The sequence below is a fragment of the Cetorhinus maximus genome, chromosome 12 (assembly GCF_964194155.1).
Source record: "Cetorhinus maximus chromosome 12, sCetMax3.hap1.1, whole genome shotgun sequence".
Classification (NCBI taxonomy): Eukaryota; Metazoa; Chordata; class Chondrichthyes; order Lamniformes; family Cetorhinidae; genus Cetorhinus; species Cetorhinus maximus.
Window position 1 is genome coordinate 43,143,994 of NC_135890.1, and position 24,571 is coordinate 43,168,564.

Genomic DNA, 24,571 nt, shown 5'->3' on the forward strand with positions numbered 1-24,571 from the left:
TGGCTGGCCGCTAATTACCAAGCCAGTGTGAAGCACGTGCTGAAAAGCACAGCATGCCAGGTTGGGGGCAGGAGGAGGGCGGGTGGTGACATTTCCGCGGGCGTGGGTGAGCGCTGAAAGAGAGCTGAGAGCAGCCTTAGGAAGCTTCAGGCCCGTAAACCATTAAATAAAGTTTTGAGAATCAGGAAAATAATGCTCACGCATCACAATCAGTCACCTGAACATATAGATGATAAAAATGCTGTCCACAGATTTTTTAAAAATTTAATAACGGGAACCTCATCCTGCCCTTGGATGAGGGGCAGAATTTTACATCCCGCAGGCGGGTGGGCACCCGCCCGGCCCGATCGGGTGTAAAATCGCGTGAGAAGACATCGGGCGAGCTTCCCGCGCTCACGCGGTACTTCACTCGGCGGGCACGTGCAAAAGTCTGGATTGTGCCCGCCGACAATGAAGAGGACAATTAAGCCCATTAATGGCGCAATTGTCTCCGGTTTTTCATGCTCCATCCAACCCTATGGGTGTCGGATGGGCAAATCGGCCAGGCTGACTTTGCATTTTTCATGAAACCTCAAGGTTTCATCATCAACCGTAAGGTTGGACGGACCACAAAAAAATCAGAGACAATTGCAACATTAATGGGCTTAATTGCCCTCTTAATCATCAGCGAGTGCGCTTCTGACTTTTGCATGCGCCCGCCAAGCGAAATATCGCGCGAGCACTGGATGATGTCAGGACACTCGCTTGATGCCTTCTTGAGCGATTTTACGCCTGATTGGGTTGGGCAAACGTCTACCTGCAAGGTGTAAAATTCTGCCCTAAGTCAACTTAAAAACCTTTTCAATCATTCTATTGGCTCTACATTAAGAATGAACAGTACATTTTTCAAACTTGCTTACCTGTAGGGCATCTTGATAGTTCCAAATCAGAATTATAGTATGCTTCCTGTTTGAAAAGCGCACGTTAACTCCATATTGCTGAATATTAATCATCTTGTCATCATAGGGCAATGAAACTCTATAAATAAAAACAATAATAATTGAAAAAATATTGAAACTTCAAATATTGACATGCACTAAAATTTAATCATGTTAATGGTTTATACAGTAATGTTGTGCTTAGCAATGTTTGGATCTATATTTATAATGAAATCTATCTATTAGTACAAAGGGAGTAAAAATAACAAATTTTGAATCTTCCTCATTCAAAACCAACTCTTTCAATTAAATTCCCCAAAGGAATTCCAATGTTGGGCTGCTGTAAGTGAAATAGGAGCTGATAGCAAGAGAACTGTTTGAAAAAATATTGAAGTTATTGGAGAATTCCTGGGGCTGTTGAGGGCAGAGACCATGAGTTAGGGGAGTTGGGAGGTGGGGGAGCTGGAATATAGGAGAAGCAGGTTTGCCCCTGTTAAGTGCCTGGCAGAGGTGAGTCATTTCTCTAAAGATGGGTTTTGCAATTATTAACAAAATCAATTAATAAGCTTAACTTACATAGTGCCTTTAACCAGAATTGTCCCATTCGCCACAACGATCATAGTGTCTTCGATTTGCATGAAAATGTGTTCCAAATTGCCATTTGAGCCTCGCCGCATTTCCACGTTAAAATCTTCTGTGCCGTCTTGGCATTGGCGACTCAGAATGAAATTGCAGGTTGATACAAAATAGTAAAATTCATTTGTATATGTCCTGATTGCTCCTTGTCCCCATGTGCTGCAGGTAGCTGAAGAAATGTAATGAAAACAATCTCTTCCATTATAACAGCTGTAAGAACATGACTATACTGATAGGTTCAGGGTTGTCTTACAATTAAAGAGACAAAGCAGTTGGATATTCATATATCTTGGAATGAAACAAAGATATACTTACAAGGCCCTTTATCTGATGGGGTTGAAACATCCCTTGCAAACCTAAAGTTTTGTGTGACAGCAGACCCATCCAATGCTAGGAGAAAATATGTTTGAATTGGATTTAGTCCATACATAGAAGTGTGAAAACTATTGACATCTAAGGAAATAACTATTCCTTTATATACAATACTCACCTTGCTTATCACAATTTCTCTAAATAACTGTGGCTACACTGATTAGGATCTTGTATTATAATTATAAACAGAACCATTACTTTACAGTCTCAAGGTGGAATTTCTATGCAGAGCATAATGTTTCACATTTGATATATTTTAATACAGTTGTCAACTGTACACTAGTTGATTTTAAGCCTTGGTCAAAATTAAAGATTTTGTACAGTGCTCACTGAAGCTAACAGGATATGAGTCAATGGTTCAGAATTTGCTGGTCAGTGGTGAACCAATTAAGGGCCTCCTGGCCTCTGACCTTGAAAGAAGCTGCCCACAAAGATCTACTGGGGTTTTTCCTCCTTCAGACAGTAGTTTAAAACTGGAACCAAGTCAAGAGGATGTCTTGGCATGCAGCAGCAGCAGTGATGTCAGCAAGCAGGTAAGCAGCCAATCACACTGACATTCTCACACACAAAGCAGACCAAGAAGTGCTTACATATCTTTCATTTTTAATTTAATTTCTCTGGTAGGAAAAAATGGATGAGGATAGAAGCTAAACAAGAGATAAACAAATGTTTTAAACAAGAAAAGAAATCCTTAAAAATGTGGACTCTTTTTGTCATTATGGAGAAATTCGACATTCCATAAATACAAAATTAGTTTCTCAGGGCCAAGTGAATGTGTTTAGTAGTAATTATGAAGCTAGTACAGTCAAAAACATAGACACATCTCATCGAAAAAAGGTAGAACTTTTTGCAATGGTAAAAGTGTAAGTTCTCATCAATTCTATTGTTTTCCGTTGATTGCAGTCTCCAGTGCCTAAAGGACTTTCTCATCATTCTGCACATTTTGCCAACTCCTGAAGTTGCTGTCAAATGGTAAATTACAGTTTCATCATCATCACCACCACAAAATCTGGGCCATTAATATCTTTGAGTTACACATTTCCTTGCTCCATGTGAAGTATAACTTATGCATTGGTTGTTTGTATTGTATTGATGTCCTGCGTGATATCATCTGAAAGCATAGTGTTAACTTTCCTATATGCGCTGATAACACCCAGATCTACCTCACAAGCTCTTCCCTCAACTCCTCCACTGTTGCCAGATTATCAGGCTGCTTATCTGACATCCAGTACAGGGTGAGCAGATGTTTCCCCAACTAAATATTGGGAAGAATGAAGCCATTATTTTCTGTCCCTGTTCCAAACTCTGTTCCATAGTTACCAACCGAATCCCTCTGCCTGGCAAATCTGTGAGACTGAACCAGACTGCTCTCAGTCTGGCTTTAGACTTGACCTGAAATTTGCTTTTTTATCACCTATTCCGCCATCACTAAGACAACCAATTTCCACCTCCTTAACATCACCCAACTTAGCTTCTGTTTCAGCTCACCTGCTGCTGAATTCCTCATTCATGCCTTTGTTACATTTAGACTTGACTGTTCTAATGCACTCCTGTCTATGATCTCCTACATTCTAACCTCTGTAAACTTGAGGTCATTCTAAACTCTGCTGCCTGTGTTTTAACTCACAATCACTCTGTTCCCCTATTGCTGTGCTCACTTACCTACATTGGCTCCCAGTCAAGCAAAGCCTTGATTTTAAAATGTTCATCCTGTTTTCAAATCCCTCCTTAGGCCTCACCTCTCCCTATCTCTGTAATCTCCTCCAGCCCCACAATCCTCTGAGATATCTGCGCCCATCTAATTCCCGATTTTAATCCCTTCGCCACTGATGGCTGTGCAGTTAGTTGCCTAGGCCCTAAACTCTGGAATTCCCTCCCTGTCTCTCCACTTCACTTTTCTCCTTTAAGATATTCCTCAAAACCTACCTCTTTAACTAGGCTTATGATCATCTGCCCTAATATCTCCTTCTGTGGCTTGGTGTCATACTTTCTTTTATAATGCCTCCATGAAGTGTCTTGGGATGTTTTATTATGCTAAAGGTGTTATATAAGTTACTGTTCGATATCCTGATGCTTTGTTTTAATGTGTTTGTTATAATATGAAAAAGGAAACCTGTAACACTTCTTTAATCTTAAATGGGCACTTTAATCATATCTCATGAAGGAAGATACAAATTGAACACTGTCTACCAAGTCTAAAATTTGTGAGCATGATTTCCTCTAATTGCTGTGTACAATGATCCATTTTCTATTTAGCTTAAAATAGCAACCAGAGGCAAGTTTTTCTCTTAATGTTGCTATATATATTAACTATAAAACTCATCTCCATGTGTACCTATCCTACATTTGGGCACAGTGGTAGAGACTAATCTCGAGGACAATTTTAATGGTTCATTCAGCCCATGCTCAAATAATGTAATACGCAATGGAAATGTGCTTTCCTTGGGAGATGTTGAGCCTGCCTGTAATTCTGGATTCAGATGCATTGCATTACTCTCTGGAGCTGTTGCATGCTAGTCTTGGTTAGGTCTTAGTGTAACCGGAGCACTGGTACAGCGCTTAAAGGCTACTCAGCAGCCTCAAGGTGCTATAGTTTTGGGAGTACAGTTGCTTTGGCATCATTTCTTTTGGCTCCAGGTCTGGTTATTAACTTGAAAGCAAAATACTGCAGATGCTGGAAATCTGAAACAAAAACAGAAAATGCTGGAAAATCTCAGCAGGTCTAGCAGCATCTGTGGAGAGAGAAACAGAGTTAACATTCCGAATCTGTATGACCCTTCTTCAGGGCCTTTCTGAAGAAGGGTCTTACAGACTCAAAACATTAACGTTGTTTTTCTCTCCACAGACGCTGGTTATTAACTTACTTGCCGGAGCCTTGAAGCATGTGTTTGCTGCAATCCTTGATAGGCAGCATATTGGCAATTGATGTGTGTGTTTTTCCCCTTTATTCATTTTGTATCTGGGATGAGGGCAATGATTATCCCTGTGGAGTTTGGCAGTCACATCTGTTCAAAGTGCTGGAAAAATCGCTAGTCCTGGTTTTGATGACTGAACTAAGACAGTGGGCAGGACAACATGGTATGGGCTGGCAGAACAGAATAGTACTGGCAGCACGATTTGGAGCATGTGGCTGCAGTGCAGGGTAAAAAATGAACAATCTAACGAGAAGAGCTAAGATGGGCTATACACAGATTTCACCACTGTGAACCAACAAGCAAGGTCTCAAATCCTCCAAATGTTCAGCTTGTCACTTTTCTACTAAACCATAGATGCCCATGGGACATTACTAGCCCTACACATGTAGTGTACTGTTTCAGCATTCTAAATGTTAACTTACCATAGTTGTTCATCGAGTAGTGCCGTTTAACCCATTGGTGGGCAAAGACGTCATCTGTGTTAAACAAAGCTCAGTTTTATTCAAATGACTAAACACATTCAAAATTCTTACATTTAGAACATAGAGAGAGCTTTTGATATTTTCCATAGTGTTGTAGAGGATTTGATATTCAATTACCAATCAATAAATAGACTTTATTAAAGATAAAACAATATTTGATTTCATTAAAGGCAAGTAAAAAATCACTAAAACGTACTAATTGAGAAAATCTACCAAGCAGTGCTGGTCTTTCCAATTACATGTTCCTGTATAAGTACTGACTTGAAGTGCCTGCTAAATCTCTAGCAGTGCATTAGGACAACCAGAGGTAATACCCTGAGAATAATCAGTTGTAACTTAGCAACGGGTTATCAATCATTAGTAAACACAAAAGCCAATAGAGACAGCCAAAATCCATGGTAAAATATAAAATGAGTTCTTGGCCAAGATGCACTTTTTGATTAACAGTGCCTAACAAGAAGTAAATCTCACAAATAACACTCTGTTTGGAATACATTATGGGCACCAGCCTGATACTAACTGGAACATTAACTGTGACAAAGTCATGAATGTATTACAATGGGAAGGTTGTAAATATATTGGCTCAGTTGGCTAGATGGTTAGAGTCTGGTGCAGAACGATGACAATGTGGTAGCTCATGGAAGCCTGCCTCTTTGCCTTACCTCATGCTTGATGTAGAGTGGTGCCCTTCAAACTGTGTAACCAATTGTCTCTCTCTAATAGAGAGATGCCTATGGTCCTTTGTGGACTGTGGCTAATTACCAATAAATGGTTCCATGCATATTTCAATCCTATATTGAAGATTGTAGTAATATTTCAGAATTGCTCAGGAAGCTTTTAAACCTATTCCACGAACATTTTACATTCATATGAGCATTGCACAAAGCAAAACCTATCAGTTATCGCCGTAAGCCTGGCAAATCATCGTGGGCAGAATTTAACCGGCCCCCAGGAGGCAAAATGAATGGGGGTGAGGGCGGTAAAATTGCCCGTGGTGGGTTAGCTTTCCAACCAAGCCCTGCCGTCCAGGAATGTTGCCAATTTAAATATGTAAATGCCCTATTAAGGGCCATTTTACCAGGGCCGTTGGAAAAAGATTGAACCCCGCTGCCTGGGGAGGCCACCAGCTAAATGGATGCATAAACCCAGGTGGAGGGTGGGGGTTTTGGGGTGGGTGGGGGGAGGTACGGAAGGATTTTAATGTTAAAATGGGAGGCCATAGGCAGAGAAGGCAGGTCCCATGGACCCAGTGATATCCCTGGAGTTGTTTCCCCTCCAGCACTCTGCTCCTCAATTTCTTAAATACTTCTTTATCCCACCAGCTGAAGACTGCAGAATCCCTGCCTGCTTCTATCTGCAATGACCACCACTCCTGATGGTGCTGCTGAGGCCGCTGCACTCTCAACCCTCTGGTCGGACAGGCTGGCGGTGGCAGTCTAATGGCAGCCATTTCATTAGCTACTGCCCATAAAATTCGGATGGAGGGGGACAATGGACCAGCATTCACGTCCTACCCACCCCGTCAGTACCCGGGCGTCCCTGGGGAAGCTAATGATCCTACCAGCAGACTGAATTCCAAGAGAAAATTAAAGGACTCTGAAAGACCCCCTGTGCTGAATCCCACTCCCCCACAGAACCCCCCGTCTCAACATTGAGCAGCCCTCTGACTTAATGGTAATAGGGCATGCCCTCCAAATCTTACAAATGTCGACAGACTATCAGCCGCCAAGCAAAGGCTCATTGGATGTCTTGTCACCCAACGCTCTCTCGACATCATTTGCCTAAGAGATCCATATTAGAACTGAAGAGGCAGGTCACTATTACATCAAAGCCTTTGACCTACTGTGATAAAGATGTAAAAGTCGGATGGAAGGCCCGCCGGCTACACATGCATGTTTCTTTTCTTATTTGTAGTTAAACAATAAAACGAAAGATTGGCTGCACTATAAATAGACGTACATCTAAAGTGGATGCTGCAATGATGCTATCATGCACAGAGTAACATATTCAAAAACTCCATCAGTTACATGTTGGTTCTAAATAGCCACATCACTGTCATTCAGAGATGTGGGAATTTGTTGTAAAGCATTGACACAATCGCCGAACAGCCATTTGGAGGGGAATATTTAGAGTGACAGGGAACTACTACTCACTGGAGATTTGATCCATATTTGTTGCATGTACCTGAAAATATTTTTCAGTCTCATAAAGAGAATTAATTCCAATATCCTACAGTAAGGATTAATCGTTTTAGACCTGACAAGACAAGATATGCTTTGGGAGCAGTGTCAATGAGAACTTGAATGTCATCGGGCCCGAAACTATGCCTTTGATTAAAAATTCGCATATATCCATTTACATGTCACTTTCTGTACTGCCATTTTAATGGTGACATTAATCCTAAATGGGTTAAAATAGCATTTCATTTTAACAAATTAAAAGTGTAACATTGAGGCCATAAAATATAACTAATTAATTATTTATTTTAAGCAAGGTCTAGAACATGACCAATAAAGGCATTTAATGTAAACAGAGCTGTGTAAAATTAGAAATATCTACCAAAGTTCGTATCCTATTCTTTTGAATAGTGACAAAAAAATATGCTTGAACTCCAAAATGTGACACACGTGCATTACTTCCTTGAACGACTTCAAGATGAGGAGTGCAGAGTCTGTCCTGGAGCCTTTTTAAAATGGGGTTCACTATGACTATTCCTTTTCACCAGAGTCTATAGTCCACATCACTCCTTTAAAAATGCTTCAGAGGTGATCTGCTTCAGAAGGCAATGGTTCATTAGAAGTATAGAAGGAATTAATTGTCCCATTGCAAGTGACCTCAAACACCCACTAAAACCAAAAGGCAGAGATATGTCACAATGCTGGTCTTCATATCACAAAGTGCTTTCACTGTACAAATGTATATTTACAGTGGAAGTAGATGACCTGGAATTTCTTGCAATGACACATTTGGCCCCCAAAACTATGTTAGGTTATTTTGCTCCCTGATCTCTGGTGGTGAACTTACACCATAATTTGCCGGTGAACTGATAGATTGTGATCTGATAAGCTGGGGAAGCATTGTAGAGTATATAGACAGAGTGCCTGTTTGGGCTTCATTTGTTTGATGAGTTTATACTGAAACAGTAGTATAGATATTTACATTTGTATAAAGAAGAGACCCATGTTCACAGGATTGCCTTCTGGACTAACTATGAATCACTGCTAATTGCAATCCATGTTTGACGCACAAATATGAATGAAACAATGATATCTGTCAGGGAAAAATCAGAACCTGCAACTTGGTCAATCACTTATTTTATTACTTAAATAAGGTTTCAGATTTCAATGTGGTTCCTGGAACAAGTTAGTAAAAATGTTATCGTCAAGGATTCCTTTAATCTCGTGCCATGAATATTTTCATTTTATTATAAATGAAGTTCATTCTCAGTGTGCAGTCGTGGAACTGGTATGTGCGGATCCCAAGCACTGCAGCCTTCACTTGTCTATGCCAGTTAAGATTATGATCAAGGTATATATATTACAATATTGTTACCTTTGATTTAGGAAAGCCCACTGAGTGAATGAATGCTGTACATATCCTGAACTCTGCAGCCCTGCTCTGTAAGCCAACCAGCACAAATGGTTCTGATGAAGAGTCATACGGACTCGAAACGTTAACTGTATTCCTCTCCGCAGATGCTGTCAGACCTGCTGAGTTTTTTCAGCTATTTTTTGTTTTTGTTTCAGATTTCCAGCATCCGCAGTATTTTGCTTTTATCGCAAATGGTCTAAGTGGCTTAGGCGATCAAAACAGCGTTAATTCAGCAAATTTCTGATTGCCCTTGGATTGCGATGTGGGCAGAGATATTGACTCAGAATTTGCTGGGAAGCATAATGGCAAGTGAAAAGCATTGACCATTGTTAGGGGAAAATTAAAAATGCTAAAAGAGAACACTAAGAATTTACTGAAAAACCCTAAAATCTCCAGGGTAAGCAGATTGACATTGCACACAAAGGAGCTTTGAGTTTTGTGTGATTTACAAAGTTTCAAGAGATGAGCTAATATCTAGGCACAGACAAAACCACTCAAGTGGTAAAATGGTGTGCTGAAGCCTTAAGAGCTGGACTGGAGATAGAACATAAAGTTAGTTTAGGTATACTCCTCTCTCAGATCGGGAAGGGGCAGATGGTTTTAGCTTAGATATGGGAAAACATACAATGGACAGAGGGGTCTTAGATTAAACATCAGCAGTCTTGAGTTGTGAGAACCAAGGTCTTGTGTATGTGTTTTAATTTTGACTGGATAATATAATCATGTATACACCCTTTAGAATAATTGGTTAGCAGAATCGCATGTTTATGTATTCAATAGGATAGTTTTAACATGGTACCTGTGTGTTGGTTACCGAGTAGATATATTCAAATGTACTCAAATGTATTGTGATAAGAAGAAGTATATAAGTTACGAGACTTTGTAATTATGGCAGACAGACCCTTGATGGACTAAGAGGCTGCTCTCCCTGCATACGCTTGTACAAGCTTGAATAAACCGTCTTGTTCGAGAATCCAAACAACGGACGCCCTGAGTTATTTGTCCTGACCTGAGACCTGGTCTGATCCATAGTTAAGAGGGCAGCTGCCCCACGCAAAAGCCAGATCAACCCGCGGTCTCGGGGAAGGAGGTTGAATCCTGCCTACAACCATTTTAACTGTAAAACAGAACTTTGTTAGCGAGAGAAAGATACACTGTGAGTTGCGATTCACCACAAATTGCTAGACTCAGTTGTTAGCCATGCAAAAACTGGATATGGCCATCAACCATCTCGTGGGAGTCAAGAAGTTATGGAATTGCTCCATAACTAATAATTAAATGGTGTAGACATGGAGGGCAAAATTTTCTGTGCCCTCTGGCAGTGGGCGTAATGGCGGGCGTCAGGGGACAATATGGTGGAAAGGCCATAAATCGGTCTCACGACGCCGTGAAACCAGTTTGCAATCGTCCACTCTGCCCGTCAATGGCGGGCCGCATTTCCTGCCGCTGCACTTCATTGTAATACAGCTGCACGTTGTTATAAGCTCAGCTCACCGGAATCATCCCCCCCATGCTGGATCATCTGAGCACGTCAGTGTGATCGCACGCCAACGTGTTTCCCAACTTTACATGAGCGACGTGCACCTGGCAAGCTGCACTTCACTTGAGATTTCGAGGTTTATTTGCCTACCTGGCTTCAGACAGCACTCGCCGTCATCAGTGCCAGGCTTCGTAGGCAGCACCGCATCACTTCGGGGGGACTCACGGGCAGGTCTCTACCCACCAGATCAGCCGTATGTGGGTGGCTTTACAACAGCTGCAGGGGTAGGGCTTGCTTGGGGAAGGGGAAGAAGTGACTTCAGGCAAGGGAGGAGGCTGCATGACGACAGCAGTACTGGGGAAGGGGGGTATCCCAGGGTGTGTGTGGGGGCATGTGTTGATCTCTGCAAATGACCATATGATGGTGAGGGCTGAGGAGGCAGTCTCCAGAGGAGATGAGGCCAGATGGAGATGTGAGGGTGTGTGTGAAAGAGTGAGTGGTGATGTTCCTTGAGCTGGCAGTGAGTGAGATGCTAGTGAATGTGTGATGGCCTTGTGAGTGTGAGAGTTTAGAGTGATGAGATGGTTGCCTTACCCTGGTGACACGGATGAGATCATTCATCCGTTTTCAGGCACTGAATGGAGGGCCACTTCTGTGCAGCATTGGCACTGACCACCACTGCCACTGCCTCCCAAGCTGGAATGGTGAGATTTCTGGACCTTCTGTGGCCAGAACGGGGGTGGAGGATATCATGGCGGGCCTCCGGAAGGCTTGCCTGTGATGGGTCACTGAACTCTTCCTGGATTTCAGGGCCATGTCTTCACTGGAGCAGTCCTGGGCTGCAAGCATTGCGAACTGTGTGTGTGACTGCGGTTTAGATATGGCACCTGGAGTGAGGAAATGGTGAGGTAATGGCATGGTGGCAATTCAGGAGCTGCCCACCAACGAGACAATGTGTTTCCTGTGGCTGCATAATTAATGAGGCAGGATTGAAACAATTTAAGTTGAAAATCTACCATTACGCCAGCAGGTAAAACATGCTTTTTCCCACCCGCTATCACACTTAGTGCAAATCTGGGACGATTTTGCCCATGGACCTTGTAATGAGGTGTTTAATAGTCCTGATGAAATTTAACCTTAAGACTCAGAAAATGAACAATTAAAACTGTAAAAGTTTCACTCTGCAGGGACTAAATTTCTCCAAGAGGTTTTGTTTAATTAAATTATTAAATATTTTCTTACTTGGTCTCTTTTCTCTCCCTCTTAAAATAATCTTTCTCATGCTCTCTTTATTTTTCTTCCATGCTTATGCCTTAATCATGCTATTTCCTTCTCGGTCATTCCTCTGTTTCTTTCTCTACCCTTAAATATTTTGGTTCAGGAGATATACAGTTAGCTCCTGATCTCATTACAGCCTTGGTTCAAACATGGACAAAAGAGCTGAACTTCCACAATGAGGTGAGGGTGACTGCCCTTGACATCAAGGCTGTATTTGAACAAGTGTAGCACCAAGGAGCCCTCGCAAAACTAGAGTCAAAGGGAATCAGAGGGAAACCCCTCCGCTGGTTGGAGTCATACCTAGAAGAAAGAAAGATGGTTGTGGTTGTTGGAGGCCAATCATCTCAGTTCCAGGACATCACTGCAGGAGTTTCTCAGGGTAGTGTCCCAGGCCCAGCCATCTTCAGCTGTCTCATCAATGACCTTCCCTCCATCATAAAGTCAAAAGTGGGGATGTTCGCTGATGATTGCACAATGTTCAGTGCCATTCGCAGCTCCTCAGATACTGAAGCAGCCCATGCCCAAATGCAGCAAGACCTGGACAATATCCAAGATTGGGCTGACAAGTGGTAAGTAACATCCACGCCAAGTGCCAGGCAATGACCATCTCCAACAAGAGAGAATCTAACCATCCCCCCTTGATATTCAATGGCATTACCATTGCTGAATCCCCCACTACCAACACCATTACTAATGATCAGAAACTGAACTGGAACAGCCATATAAATACTATGGCTACAAGAGCAGGTCAGAGGCTAGGAATCCTGCGACAAGTAACTCACCTCCCTGACTCCCCAAAGCCTGTCCACCATCTACAAGGCACAAGTCAGGAGTGTGATGGAATACTCTCCACCTGCCTGGCTGAGTGCAGCTCCAACAACACTCTAGGAACTTGACATTATCCAGGACAAAGCAGCCCGCTTGATTGGTACGCAATCCACAAACATTCACTCTCTCCACCACTGACGCACTGTAGCAGCAGCCTGTACCATCTACAAGATGCACTGCAGCAACTCACCAAGGCTCCTTCGACAGCACCTTCCAAACTCATGACCGCTACTATCTAGAAAGACAAGAGCAGCGGATACATGGGGACACCACCAACTGGAAGGTCGCCTCTAAGGCACTCACCATCCTGACTTGGAAATATATCATCGTTCCTTTACTGTCACTGGGTCAAAATCCTGGAACTCCCTCCCTAAGAGCACCGTTGGTGTACCTACACCAATGGACTGCAGCAGTTTCAGAAGGCAGCTCGCCATCACCTTCTCATGGGCAATTAGGGATGTGCAATAAATGCAGGCTAGCCAGCAAAGCGTACATCCCTTGAAGGAAAAAAAAATATTGATATACACTGTGTTCAAAGATAAACACTGTTCGGCCATTGTACCCCAAGGCCCCAACTCTGAACTTGCAGCTCGCAACCTTCACAAATTTCTGCACAATAATGTAGGCCCAGGTCTCCCGTTCCCCAGAGAGTTGTACCCCAGAAGATGCGTTTGGGGGACCCCTTGAAAGTTCCCACACAAGGATTGCATGGGAATTGCCTGGGAAGTTTCAATTTCCATTGGACAATTACCCTTCGGAGACATCGGATGGTTCTGACTCTCTTAGCAGAATAGTTACCCAGGAAAAGTTGGAAGTGTTAAAACTAGCCCTAACTCCTGCGTAACTATGGGGCTGAATTTTACATCCCATGGGTGGGTGCACGCCTGACCCGGTCGGGCGTAAAATCGCGCGAGAAGACGTCGGGTGAGCGTCCTGATGTCATCCCACGCCCGCGTGATATTTTGCTCGGCAGGTGGTGCAAAAGTCAGATGCACATCCCCCGACAATTAAGAGGGCAATTAAGCCCATTTACAGCACAATTGTCTCCAATTTTTTGTGGCCCATCCAACCTTACGGTTGGTGGACGGGCGAATCGGCCAGGTGGACTTTGCATTTTTCATCAAATCTCACCCAAAGGCGGAACGAAATTTCTGTTATGAAATAAATTAAAAATGAATATCTCTGGGCAGCATTTTTATCAGCTATATTTTCAGATGATTGATTGTGATGCATGGACAATTTTTTTATCAGCTTTTAAAACCTTTATTTGATGATTTTCAGGTCTGCAGCTCCCTGAGGCGGCTGTCTGCCTTCAGGGAGCTCTTTCGCAGCGCTCAACCGGGCTCACGGAAACGTCATCGCCCCGCCCTCTCCCCACCCCCACCCCGGCGCTGAGCATTTCAGTGCACGTTTCACGCTAGCTGGCCGTTAATTGGCCAGCCAGCATTTAATTGCGGTTGGGGGCTGATTGCAGTTGCCGGTTCATCTCCCAACCGCTTCTGGGCCCGCCAATCAGGCGCACCCGCCAAAGGTAAAATTCAGGCCTATGGTTTTGACCCCCCACTGAACGTCCCAACAACCTCCCTGACTCCCCTCTACCACCCAACCACCTGACTATGACCCCCCCATGATCAGCCAACCCTCTTCGACCCATCCTACCCCCAACCCTGAGCACTCAACTACCTCTCTAGTCCCCAACTACCCGCTATTTTCAGAGCCCCCCCTGACCACCCAACTTTCCCGCAACCTGCAACTACCCCCCATAGCCATCCTACTCGCCCCTGACCTATCCTACCAACTCCCCCTGATCCATCCTACCCCCATACCCATCCTACACACCCCAAATACCTATTCTACACTCTGACCCATCCTACCACCACCCCCACCCCCCACAACCCACCCTATCCCCTCACCCACTTACCTTACACACTTACATTCTCTCCTGTCAAAATGGCTGGGACATTCAAAATTACTGGTTTTCAGCAGCTAGTGTCAATAAAAGGGGGCATGGCTTCATTTCCCCTGAAGATCTTGCTCTGTACTGAAGGCCTGAATTGCAGCGACACTCCTCACTTCTCACCCGGCCCAGGTTGGAAGTCCTGGCAAGAAATGGGCAGCTCCAGACTAAGGTAGGAAAACAGGAGCAGAGTGGCAATCCTATGGTGATTGCCATTCCATGAATTATCGGGACCAATAAGATCTGATGGGTAAAGAGGGGACAAAAGCAATCAAATTCAGTGCTCCCTGTTAGATGCCACTGCTGCAGAAATTTCTCAGCCGTAATAATTAATTTTTAACCAGTTGGGCGAGGATCTCCATGACATAGCAAAATGGCAGGAAATTATAACTTGGCATATGTAACTTGCCTCTAGTAGCTGACACTTACTTTGTTACATGGGAAGAAGCTAATTGAATGCCATAGGAGCCCATAAAGCAGCAGAGAGAGAGTGCTGGGAGTTTAGAGATAAAATCTAAAAGTGATGTCACAGGAATCCCCCAAGTGGATTGGTTGATAAGTATCTGTCTTTCTGGACTTGGCAGAGAGAAGATGATTGGTGAGTGACAGGTGAGTTACATCTTATACTATACTGTAGTAAACACTTTATATGATGTTTAAGATATGCCAGTTCAGCTTGGCCATGTGTAATGTGCATCCTGCAGAACATGGGAAGTTGTGCAGGTAAAAAGTGCCCTCGATGATTACATCTGCAGGAAGTATCACTAGCTGTTGAAACTTGAGCTCTGGGCTGCAGAACCCGAGCACTGGCTGGAGCCAATGTGTTGCATCCACAGATCTGAAGCTTATGTGGATAGCATGTTTATAGCAGTGGTCAAACCACAGCTAAGAAATAAACAGGCAGGGAGGGAATGGGTGACCACCAGAGTGTCTAAGAAAAACAGGCAGATAGTGCATGAACCCTCTGAGGCTATTTCACTCTTTAAACAATTTTCCATTTTGGATACTGGTGAGTGAGATGGTTCCTCAGAGGAATGTAGCAAGAGTCAAGTTCATGGCATCATGGGTGGCTCAGCTACACAGGAGGGGAGGAAGAAGACTTGAAGTGCTATAGTGGTAGGGGATTCCATAGTTAGGTGAGCAGACAGGCAATTCTGGGGCCGTAGATGTGACTCAGGATGGTATGTTGCCTCCCTGGCGTCAGGGTCAAGAATGTCACAGAGCAACTACAGGACATCCTTTTTGGCCGGTGGGGGGAGGGTGCAGGGGTTTACAGATAAAAGTCGTGGTCCACATTGGGACCAATGACATTGGTAGGAAAAAGGATGAGGCCCTGGTAGCAGATTTTAGGGAGTTAGGAAAGGAATTAAAAACCAGGACCTCAAGAGCAGTAGTCCCAGGATTACTCCCAGCGCCATGTGCTAGAGAGCATAAGAATAGGAAGATAACATGTGGCTGGAGAAATGGAGTAACTGGGAGGGATTTAGATTTCTGAGGCATTGGGATCAGTTCTGGGGCAGATAAGACCTGTTCAAGAAGGATGGATTATACCTTAACAGGACTGGGACAAATATCCTTGTGGGGAGGTTTGCTAGTGCTGTAGTGGAGGGTTTAAACTAGATTGGCAGGGGTTGGAAGCCTGAGGGGAAAATCAGAGTGGAGAGGAGAAAAACTGGCAGTGGGGACTAGAGAAGCATTAACTGATAAGAAGGATATATCAGAGTAGTATCAAGATAAAGAGAACATTTAGACATTTTGATAGAATTAGAGTAGGCAATAGTAAGTCACTAGATGGGGTCAGAGTAAGGGGGAAAATAAAAAAAGCCTAAATCAGCGTTAACGTGCATGTATGTAAATGCACAGAGTGTGGTTAATAAGATTGGTGAACTACAGTCACAGGTTGCCAAATGGAATTATGATATTATTGCTATAACAGAGACCTGGCTCAAAGAAGGGCAGGACTGGCCATTATGTATTTCAGGGTGCAAGGTGTTTAGGACAGACAGGAAAGGAAGAAAAGCGGAGCTGGGGATTGGGTGGGGGGAGGTGGGGGTGGGGGGGGTGGAGTGGGGGTGTGTGTGTAAGGGGGGGGGGGGTGCACGGAGTGGCAGTATTGATTAAAGTACTGGAGAGAGAGAGTATGTTCCAAAGGCGTCAAGGATGGAATCTGCCTGGCTAGAGGTAAGAAATAAAAAAGGCACAATAACATTGATCAGTGTAGTATATATACCACCAAATAGTGGAAGGGATTGGAGAAACAAATTTGCAAAGAAATTACAGAGAGGTGCAAGGTTTATAGAGTAATTATAATGGGGGACTTAAAATTGTCCAAATATAGACTGGGATAGGAATAGTGCAAAGGGACAAGAAGGGCGTGAGTTCCTAAATTGTGTTCAGGATAATTTTCTGCAGCAGTATGTTTTGGTCCACTGAGAGGTCAGGCACTGTTGGACCTGGTTCTGGAGAATGAGTTGGATGAAGTGGATCGAATAGCTGCTTAGATTGGCCATGAAAAAGTACAAGGAACAATACAGAGCAGGGATAATTAATTGGAGAAAAGCCAACTTCGATGGGATGAGGATGCATCTGAGTCGAGTGAGTTGGAATCAAATGTTGGCAGCAAAGATGGTGGCTGAACAATGGGTCACCTTCAAAGAAAAGGTATTGCAAGCAATGTCAAAGTATATCCCCTTGAAGGGGAAGGGTAGGACAAATAAATCCAGAGTGCCCTGGGTGACGAGAGAGATAGAGGTTATGGTAAAAAGGAAAAATTGCACATACGACAGATGTCAGGGAGAAAATACAATGGAGAACCAGGCTGAATATAGAAGGACCAGAGGTCTAGTGAAAAAACTGATAAGAAAAGCAAGGAGAGAGCATGAAAAGAGATTGGTAGCTAACATAAAAAGGAATCCCAAGGTCTTCTATAGACATATAAATAATAAAAGGGTGGTAAAAGAAAGGGCAGAGCCAAGTAGGGATAAAAAATGGGACTTGCATGTGGAGGCAGGGGAAATAGCAGAGGTATTAAATGAAAACTTTGCATCTGTCTTTACAAAGGAAGAAGATGCTACCCAGGCCGAGGTGAGAGAGGAAGTAACTGGTACACTAGAAGAATTGACAATTGAGGAGGAGGAGGTGTTAGAAAGGTTATCTTTCCTCAAAATAGATAAGGCACTAGGACCAGATGAGATGCATCCAAGGGAAGTGAGAGTGGAAATTGCAGAGGCACTAGTGATAATCTTTCAGTCTTCCTTTGACACAGGAGTGGTGCCAGAGTACTGGAGAATTGTGAATGTTACACCCTTGTTCAAATAGGTGTGCAAGGATAAAGTTGGTAACTACAGACCAGTCAGTTTGACCTCAGTGATAGGGAAACTTCTGGAAACTATAGTTCAGGACAAAATCAATAGTCACTTAGACAAATGCAGGATAATTAAGGAAAGGCAGCATTGATTCTTCATGGGAAAATCATGTTTAACTAACTTGCTGGAGTTTTTTGAAGAGGTAACAGAAAATGTTGATAAGAACAATGCTGTTGATGTGATATATATAAATTTTCAAAAGGCATTTGATACAGTGCCACTTAGACTTGTGAGCCAAATTCTACCTCATGGAATAAAAGGGAAAGTAAGCACTTGGATAAGAAATTGGCTGAGTGACAGGAAACTGAAAGTAGTGATAAATGGTTGTTTTTTAGATTGGAAGAAGGTTTGTAGTGGAGTTCCCCAGGGGTCAGTGTTGGGATCACTGCTCTTCCTGATACATATTAATGACCTAGACTGTGGTGCTCAGGGCATGATTTCAAAATTTGCAGATGCCACAAAGATTGGAAACTTTGCCAACTGTGATGGGGATAGTGTTGAACTTCAAAAGGATACAGACATGTTGGTGGGTTGGGCAGAAAAGTGGAAGATGAAGTTCAATGCAGAGAAATGTGAAGTGATTCATTTTGGCAGGAAGAATATGGTGAGACATATAAAATAAAGGGAGGAGTTCTAAAGGAGGTGCAGAAACAGAGGAAACTCAGTGTGTATGTACATAAGTCATTGAAGATGACAGGGCATGTCGAGAGAGCAATTAATAAAGTATATAGTGCCTTAGGCTTTATTAATAGGGGCATTGAGTACAAGAGTAAAGAGGTCATGTTGAACTTCTATAATGCACTAGTTAGGCTTCATCTGGAGTACAATGTCCAGTTCTGGGTGCCATACTTGAGGAAGGATGTGAAGGCTTGGAGAGAGTACAGAGGAAGTTCATAAGAATGATTCCAAGGATAAATAACTATAGCTATGAGGATACATTGGAGAAGTTGGGACTGTTTTCCTTGGAGAAAAGAAGGCTGACAGGAGACTTGATAGAAGTATTCAAGATCCTGAGGGTTATGGGCAGGGTAAATAGTGAGAAACTGTTCCTACTCAAGAAAGCATTAAGAACTAGAGGGCACAGATTCAAAATAATTTGCAAAAAGAGTAGAAGTGAGGTGAGGAAAAAAATTTTCACTCAGAGGATTGTTGGAGTCTGCAATGAACTTCATAAGAGGCAGTTGGAAGCAGGTTCGATCGAGTTATTCAAAAGGGAATTGGATTGCTATCTGAAAAGAAAGAATGCACAAGGTTATGGGATAAGGCAGGGAGCAGGACGAGGTAGAATCTTCTTTCAGAAAGCCAGTACAGACTCGATGGACCAAATGGCCTCCTTCTGCACTGTAAAGTTTCTGTGATTTTGTGATAATGTTATCTATATTGGAATTCTGCACTATAACAATGACGTATGCTCTAGATACACCATTGTGAGGTGTGAGTTTTCCTTGCCAGCATCTCTACCAAAGGACAACGGAAAATTGGGGAATGAAATAAAAGCTGATCTGACCTCACGATGCACAAAAAAATGTTATTGGCCTAAATTATTGTGACGATATACAACAAAAACAGTTGATGAAAACAAACTGCAAACCACTCTGTGATTTTAGAGTGAATGGGTAGAACATTGTTGGCTGGCGATTACAAATTGAAATCAGACTGGCCTGTGTTCAGAGATAGTGAATGGAAGGGAATGAATACATGCAGTGCTTCACTCATCTTGCTTCTTTCTATTATGTAGGAGTTGCTTGACCTTGCCAGTTGAAAATGTAACCCACCTACTGAAGTATGAACATAAAGTTTGTGCAATCATTTGAAGAATGTGCTTCATGTAGTCATGTCCTAGATAGTGCTGTTCCTGGACTCTGATTGATGGGACTTAGAAAGGAACAAGAAGCAATCCGTGTTTGTACACAAATCAGTAATTCTGAAAATCCATTTATTCTCCAAACTCTTAAAGCATTTTAGGACATGGTGCACCTAGGAAGAAAATAGTTTGACACAAACTATATTTTGTTCACCCTGACATCAGAAGAACTTTTCTGCAACCAAAATGTAGCTTGTAGTGTTGCAATGTTACAAGGGAAAGCATTGGTCAGACCATTTGTAAACCTCAACCTCTTAAAATGAAACATGCATCCCAATCTCTTTTCATGGAGCCTGCATTTTATTCTGTCTATAAAGTGGACATACGTTTTTATGTCTAAACTTGTTATTGTCAATATTAATTTAATTTAATATTATTTCAAAATGCAATCTTGCAACTCATAGTGAGTTTTCAAATTTAGAGGCAGCAAAGTGCCACAATGTTTTCATGTTGTCAATAGGAAAGATTACCTGTAGCCAGGTTTGTTGCTGCAAAATAATATCACATTCCGAGTGTGCTTCCTCCACTGTTGCACACAGTAAGTAATAGAATATAAAACAAAAACAAAAATAGCTGGAAAGACTCAGCAGGTCTGGCAGCATCTGCGGAGAGGAGCATAGTTAACGTTTTGAGTCCGTATGACTCTTCAACAGAACTAAGGAAAAATAGAAAAGAGGTGAAATATAAGCTGGTATGGGGGGGTGGGACATGAAGAGCTGGATAGAGGGCCAGTGATAGGTGGAGATAACCAAAAGATGTCACAGACAAAAGGACAAAGAGGTATTGAAGGTGGTGATATTATCTAAAGGAATGTGCTAATTAAGGGTAGAAAGCAGGACGAGCAAGGTACAGATAGCCCTAGTGGGGGTGGGGTGGGGTGAAGGAATCGAAAAAGGCTAAAAGGTAGAGATAAAACAATGGATGGAAATACATTTAAAAATCCCACCCCCTTTCCGATTTTCCCCCTCTTTGTTTTTTCCAATAATTTATATAGATTTTTCTTTTCCCACCTATTTCCATTATTTTTAAATGTATTTCCATCCATTGTTTTATCTCTACCTTTTAGCCTTTTTCGATTCCTTCACACCACCCCACCCCCACTAGGGCTATCCGTACCTTGCTCGTCCTACTTTCTACCCTTAATTAGCACATTCCTTTAGATAATATCACCACCTTCAACACCTCTTTGTCCTTTTTTCTGTGACATCTTTTGGTTATCTCCACCTATCACTGGCCCTCTATTCAACTCTTCTTGTCTCACTACATCCCCCTTAAACTAGCTTATATTTCACCTCTTTTCTATTTTTCCTTAGTTCTGTTGAAGAGTCATACGGACTTGAAACGTTAACTGTGCTCCTCTCTGCAGATGCTGCCAGACCTGCTGAGTTTTTCCAGCTATTTTTGTTTTTGTTTTGGATTTCCAGCATCCGCAGTTTTTTGCTTTTTATTAAAGTAATAGAATATGGTCACTTGCTCCATTTTTGTTGGTGATTTTCCCTCTGCCTCCATTTTTCTGCATCTGTCTCTCTCCTTACCATTTATTTCTGGCCTCTTCAGCTTCTCTCAGTCTTTCCCTTCTTTCTACTGAGATAGTGGTACAATGTGGCAAGGCAAAGAGTCATCAATACCTGGAAGCTATAATTTGTAGTGAAGGTTGTGACGGAGAGAGGGAATTTAGCCCTTGGTGGCTGCCTTTCCATTCCCTCCTTCCCATTTTTTGTGCTTAATTCCCACCCTCTAACTCCATTTCATCCTCCACTTGCCCATCACCCAACTTAGCTACTACTCACATTGAAACTCTTGCTAAGTCCCATTTACTACCTCCAGCTCTTCCCCTTTGAACTATCCACCAACTATCAATCACTTCATGATTAACATATCCATTACTACCCTTCATCTACCCCTCCCTGACCCCACCCAGAGCTAGTGGGAAGACCATCACGCTTCCTTGTTCCCAGTCCCCCTCCCTGTCCATTTTCCTTCAAATACATTTGATTGTGTTCAAAACTCTACCCTAATAAAAATTTTGAAATTGTTCTCCTTGCTTTCTTAAAAAAAAAATTGTAAACCATCTGAGCCAAAACCTGCTGGGAGCTGAAGAAAATAATTTCAGCGATTCAGCAACTGAATGAGAAAAACTTGGGGAATTGGTTAAACTGCATACACTGAATCTGCACAATCTTCGTACAGCAAAAATATCCATCCAGGCTGAGCTCAACAAGAAAATTAAAGTGAATCAGGACATTTTTAAAAATTCAATTGATAAATGTAACCATCATCTTACAGTGAAATTTGTAACTTTTAATTAGGAGAAAATGGTTGGACAGAAGTGTTATTTTCAGATTATAAAGGTCCTGGTATGTTGGACCTTATCAATCCTGGAATATGGTCGCTTGCTCCATTTTGGGGTTCAATGCATTTTATTTATTACTCTCTTATTCATTCTGTTTACAAAGATGCAATTAAAAAAATACGGCAAAATGAAACCAGGCAGCAAATAATTTGTTAATTAGTTACATTTTTAATGGCATGGCACTGAATCATAAGTGTCCCCATTTAATATCTGACCTGTGCAATGATATCTGGTCTCAGTCTTACCAGTGCTTGGGCACCAGAATTAACCTCAGTGGCGAAGGAGAAGAATCAGCCAGGCTGAGGGCTTTTGATTGCTATCCATTGCCCCTCCTGGACTGTGGATGTAAATGTTGTGTGTTTAAATATAGACAAATGCAAAGAAATGGGTTGAACTCTGCTGTTTTCCACAGTTAAACAGCTTGCTGAGACTCATAGTCTACCCTCACACATGAAAAATGAACCTTCGAGTAAAGTACCAGCAGGCTAACACGGCACTGTACCTATTTAAAATTGTTGGCCTCAGAACCCAAGTGAAGAAGAAAATTTAAATTTAAAAACCATTAGAAAACATTATGATTACATACTTTGGAATGAATTGAAATAAATGTTAACATATTTTTGACTTCCAATTAATGGAGCTAGAGAGGGACGGTTTACTGATCTCCCTTCAGTGCCAAGTAGGTGGAAACCCAGCATCGATGTTCTAATAAGTGGCCAAAAGTGGCATTTGCACCCTTTTCCCCAAGGGACTTTGGCCAATCTTTCCCAGCAGTTTTAGTGGGAATTTGGGAGAACCCTGTGGGAAGTCTATCCGCCTTGTTGTCATTTAAAAAAAAGATTTTTACTGATTGGGAATTATGTAATTTAAAAAAAAACAGTCGTCTCAAAAAGTTGAGGAAATCAAATATATAGAAATGACATGAAACAAATCACTTTTTGAAAACCTTCTTTGTTGTCAAACCTATTTTATGTTAAGAATGAAAATTGAGATCCTTAATGCAACATCAGTCTGAAGCAAAACACTTCTCCTAACATTTTTGATGCCTTCATGTTATGCAGAAATTTTGATAAATTGTATGTGTGTCCAGTAGTGTATGATTTATAGCTGTTCTATGATCTGGGTTATCACCCTTAAACAATAACTTACAGATAATAGGCTGACAGTTTGCATGTCTTGATATGGTAACTTATATGATAAATGAAAATCCAGTCAAAAATCACTCATAATTACTTGCTTAAAGTGAGTTAAATTAAATTCTTGGAAAGTGATTTCTGTTTTAAAAATATTTTCAGTTGTTTACCATATACATATATATTTAATCAAGCAGTGATATAAATATAAACATGCTTACCTGCTACATTTCTTTAATGACTGAAATGCAATATGTCGATAAAAACTTACCTTTCAAAAGGGACAATGCCCAGAGGATTAAAAATATGGAATACCTCATTGGAATAGTTTAGGAATTGATAGGTTTACAATCTCACTGAGTTCTGCTGACTACTGGGTGCTCAATTTCACAACTGTTTTATACCTTGTCTTTGACCAATTATATGAGCATGGTATGAGGAAATTGATGTCTGCAGGTAATTATTCTTAACACAAAAGGCATTTTAACCATTGCAGGACTGAAAGAATTTTAATATGCAGGTAACCCTCCTTTCAGCTGGTGGGTGATTAAGAATCCACGGATTTTGATTTTACGAGGATAATTTTTTAAAATTCTTTCACGGGATGTGGGCTTTGCTGGCTGGGCCAGCATACATTGCCCATACTAGTTGCCCTTGAGAAGGTGGTGGTGAGTTGCCTTCTTGAACCGCTGCAGTCCATCTGGTGTAGGTACACCTACAGTGCTGTTTGGAAGGGAGTTCCAGGATTTTGACCCAGCGACAGTGAAGGAACGGCGATATATTTCGAAGTCAGGATGGTGGGTGACTTGGAGGGGAACTTCCAGGTGGTGATGTTCCCATTTATTTGCTGCCCTTGTCCTACTAATTGGTAGTGGTCGTGGGTTTGGAAGGTGCTGACTAAGGAGCTTTGGTGAATTCCTGCAGTGCTTCTTGTAGTTGGTACACACTGCTGCCACTGTGTGTCGGTGGTGCAGGGAGTGAATGTTTGTGAATGTGGTGCCAATCAAGTGGACTGCTTTGTCCTGGACAGTGTCAAGCTTCTTGAGTGTTGTGAGAGCTGCACTCATCCAGGCAAGTGGACAGTGTTCCATCACATTCCTGACTTGTGCCTTGTAGATGGTGGATAGGCTTTGAGGAGTCAGGAGGTGAGTTACTCATCGCACAATTCCTAGCCTCTGACCTGCTCTTGTAGCCACAGGAGTTATATGGCTAGTCCAGTTCAGTTTCTGGCCAATGGTAACCCCCAAGATGTTGATAGTGGGGGACTCAGTGATGGTAATGCCATTAAACATCAAGGGGCGATGGTTGGGTTCTCTCTTGTTGGAGATGGTCATTGCCTGACACTTGTGTGGTGCAAATGTAACTTGCCACTTTGTCAGCCCAAGCCTGGATATCGTCCA

The 24,571-nt window shown here is 42.3% G+C and overlaps 1 protein-coding gene across 1 annotated transcript in view; it reads right to left on the minus strand.

The window, feature by feature from the left end:
• The window catches only part of LOC144687400 (uncharacterized), a 190,303-nt gene extending 166,763 nt beyond the window's left edge, over positions 1 to 23,540 (minus strand). The window contains exons 1-5 of the mRNA XM_078553465.1: positions 23,443 to 23,540; positions 5,263 to 5,316; positions 1,869 to 1,943; positions 1,494 to 1,722; positions 900 to 1,017 (exon numbers count right to left, since the gene is read on the minus strand). Coding sequence (XP_078409591.1) covers positions 900 to 1,017; positions 1,494 to 1,722; positions 1,869 to 1,943; positions 5,263 to 5,316; positions 23,443 to 23,491 — 525 coding nt within the window. The 5' untranslated portion in view covers positions 23,492 to 23,540. The remainder of the gene's footprint in view (positions 1 to 899; positions 1,018 to 1,493; positions 1,723 to 1,868; positions 1,944 to 5,262; positions 5,317 to 23,442) is intronic.
• Positions 23,541 to 24,571: the final 1,031 nt, after the last annotated feature.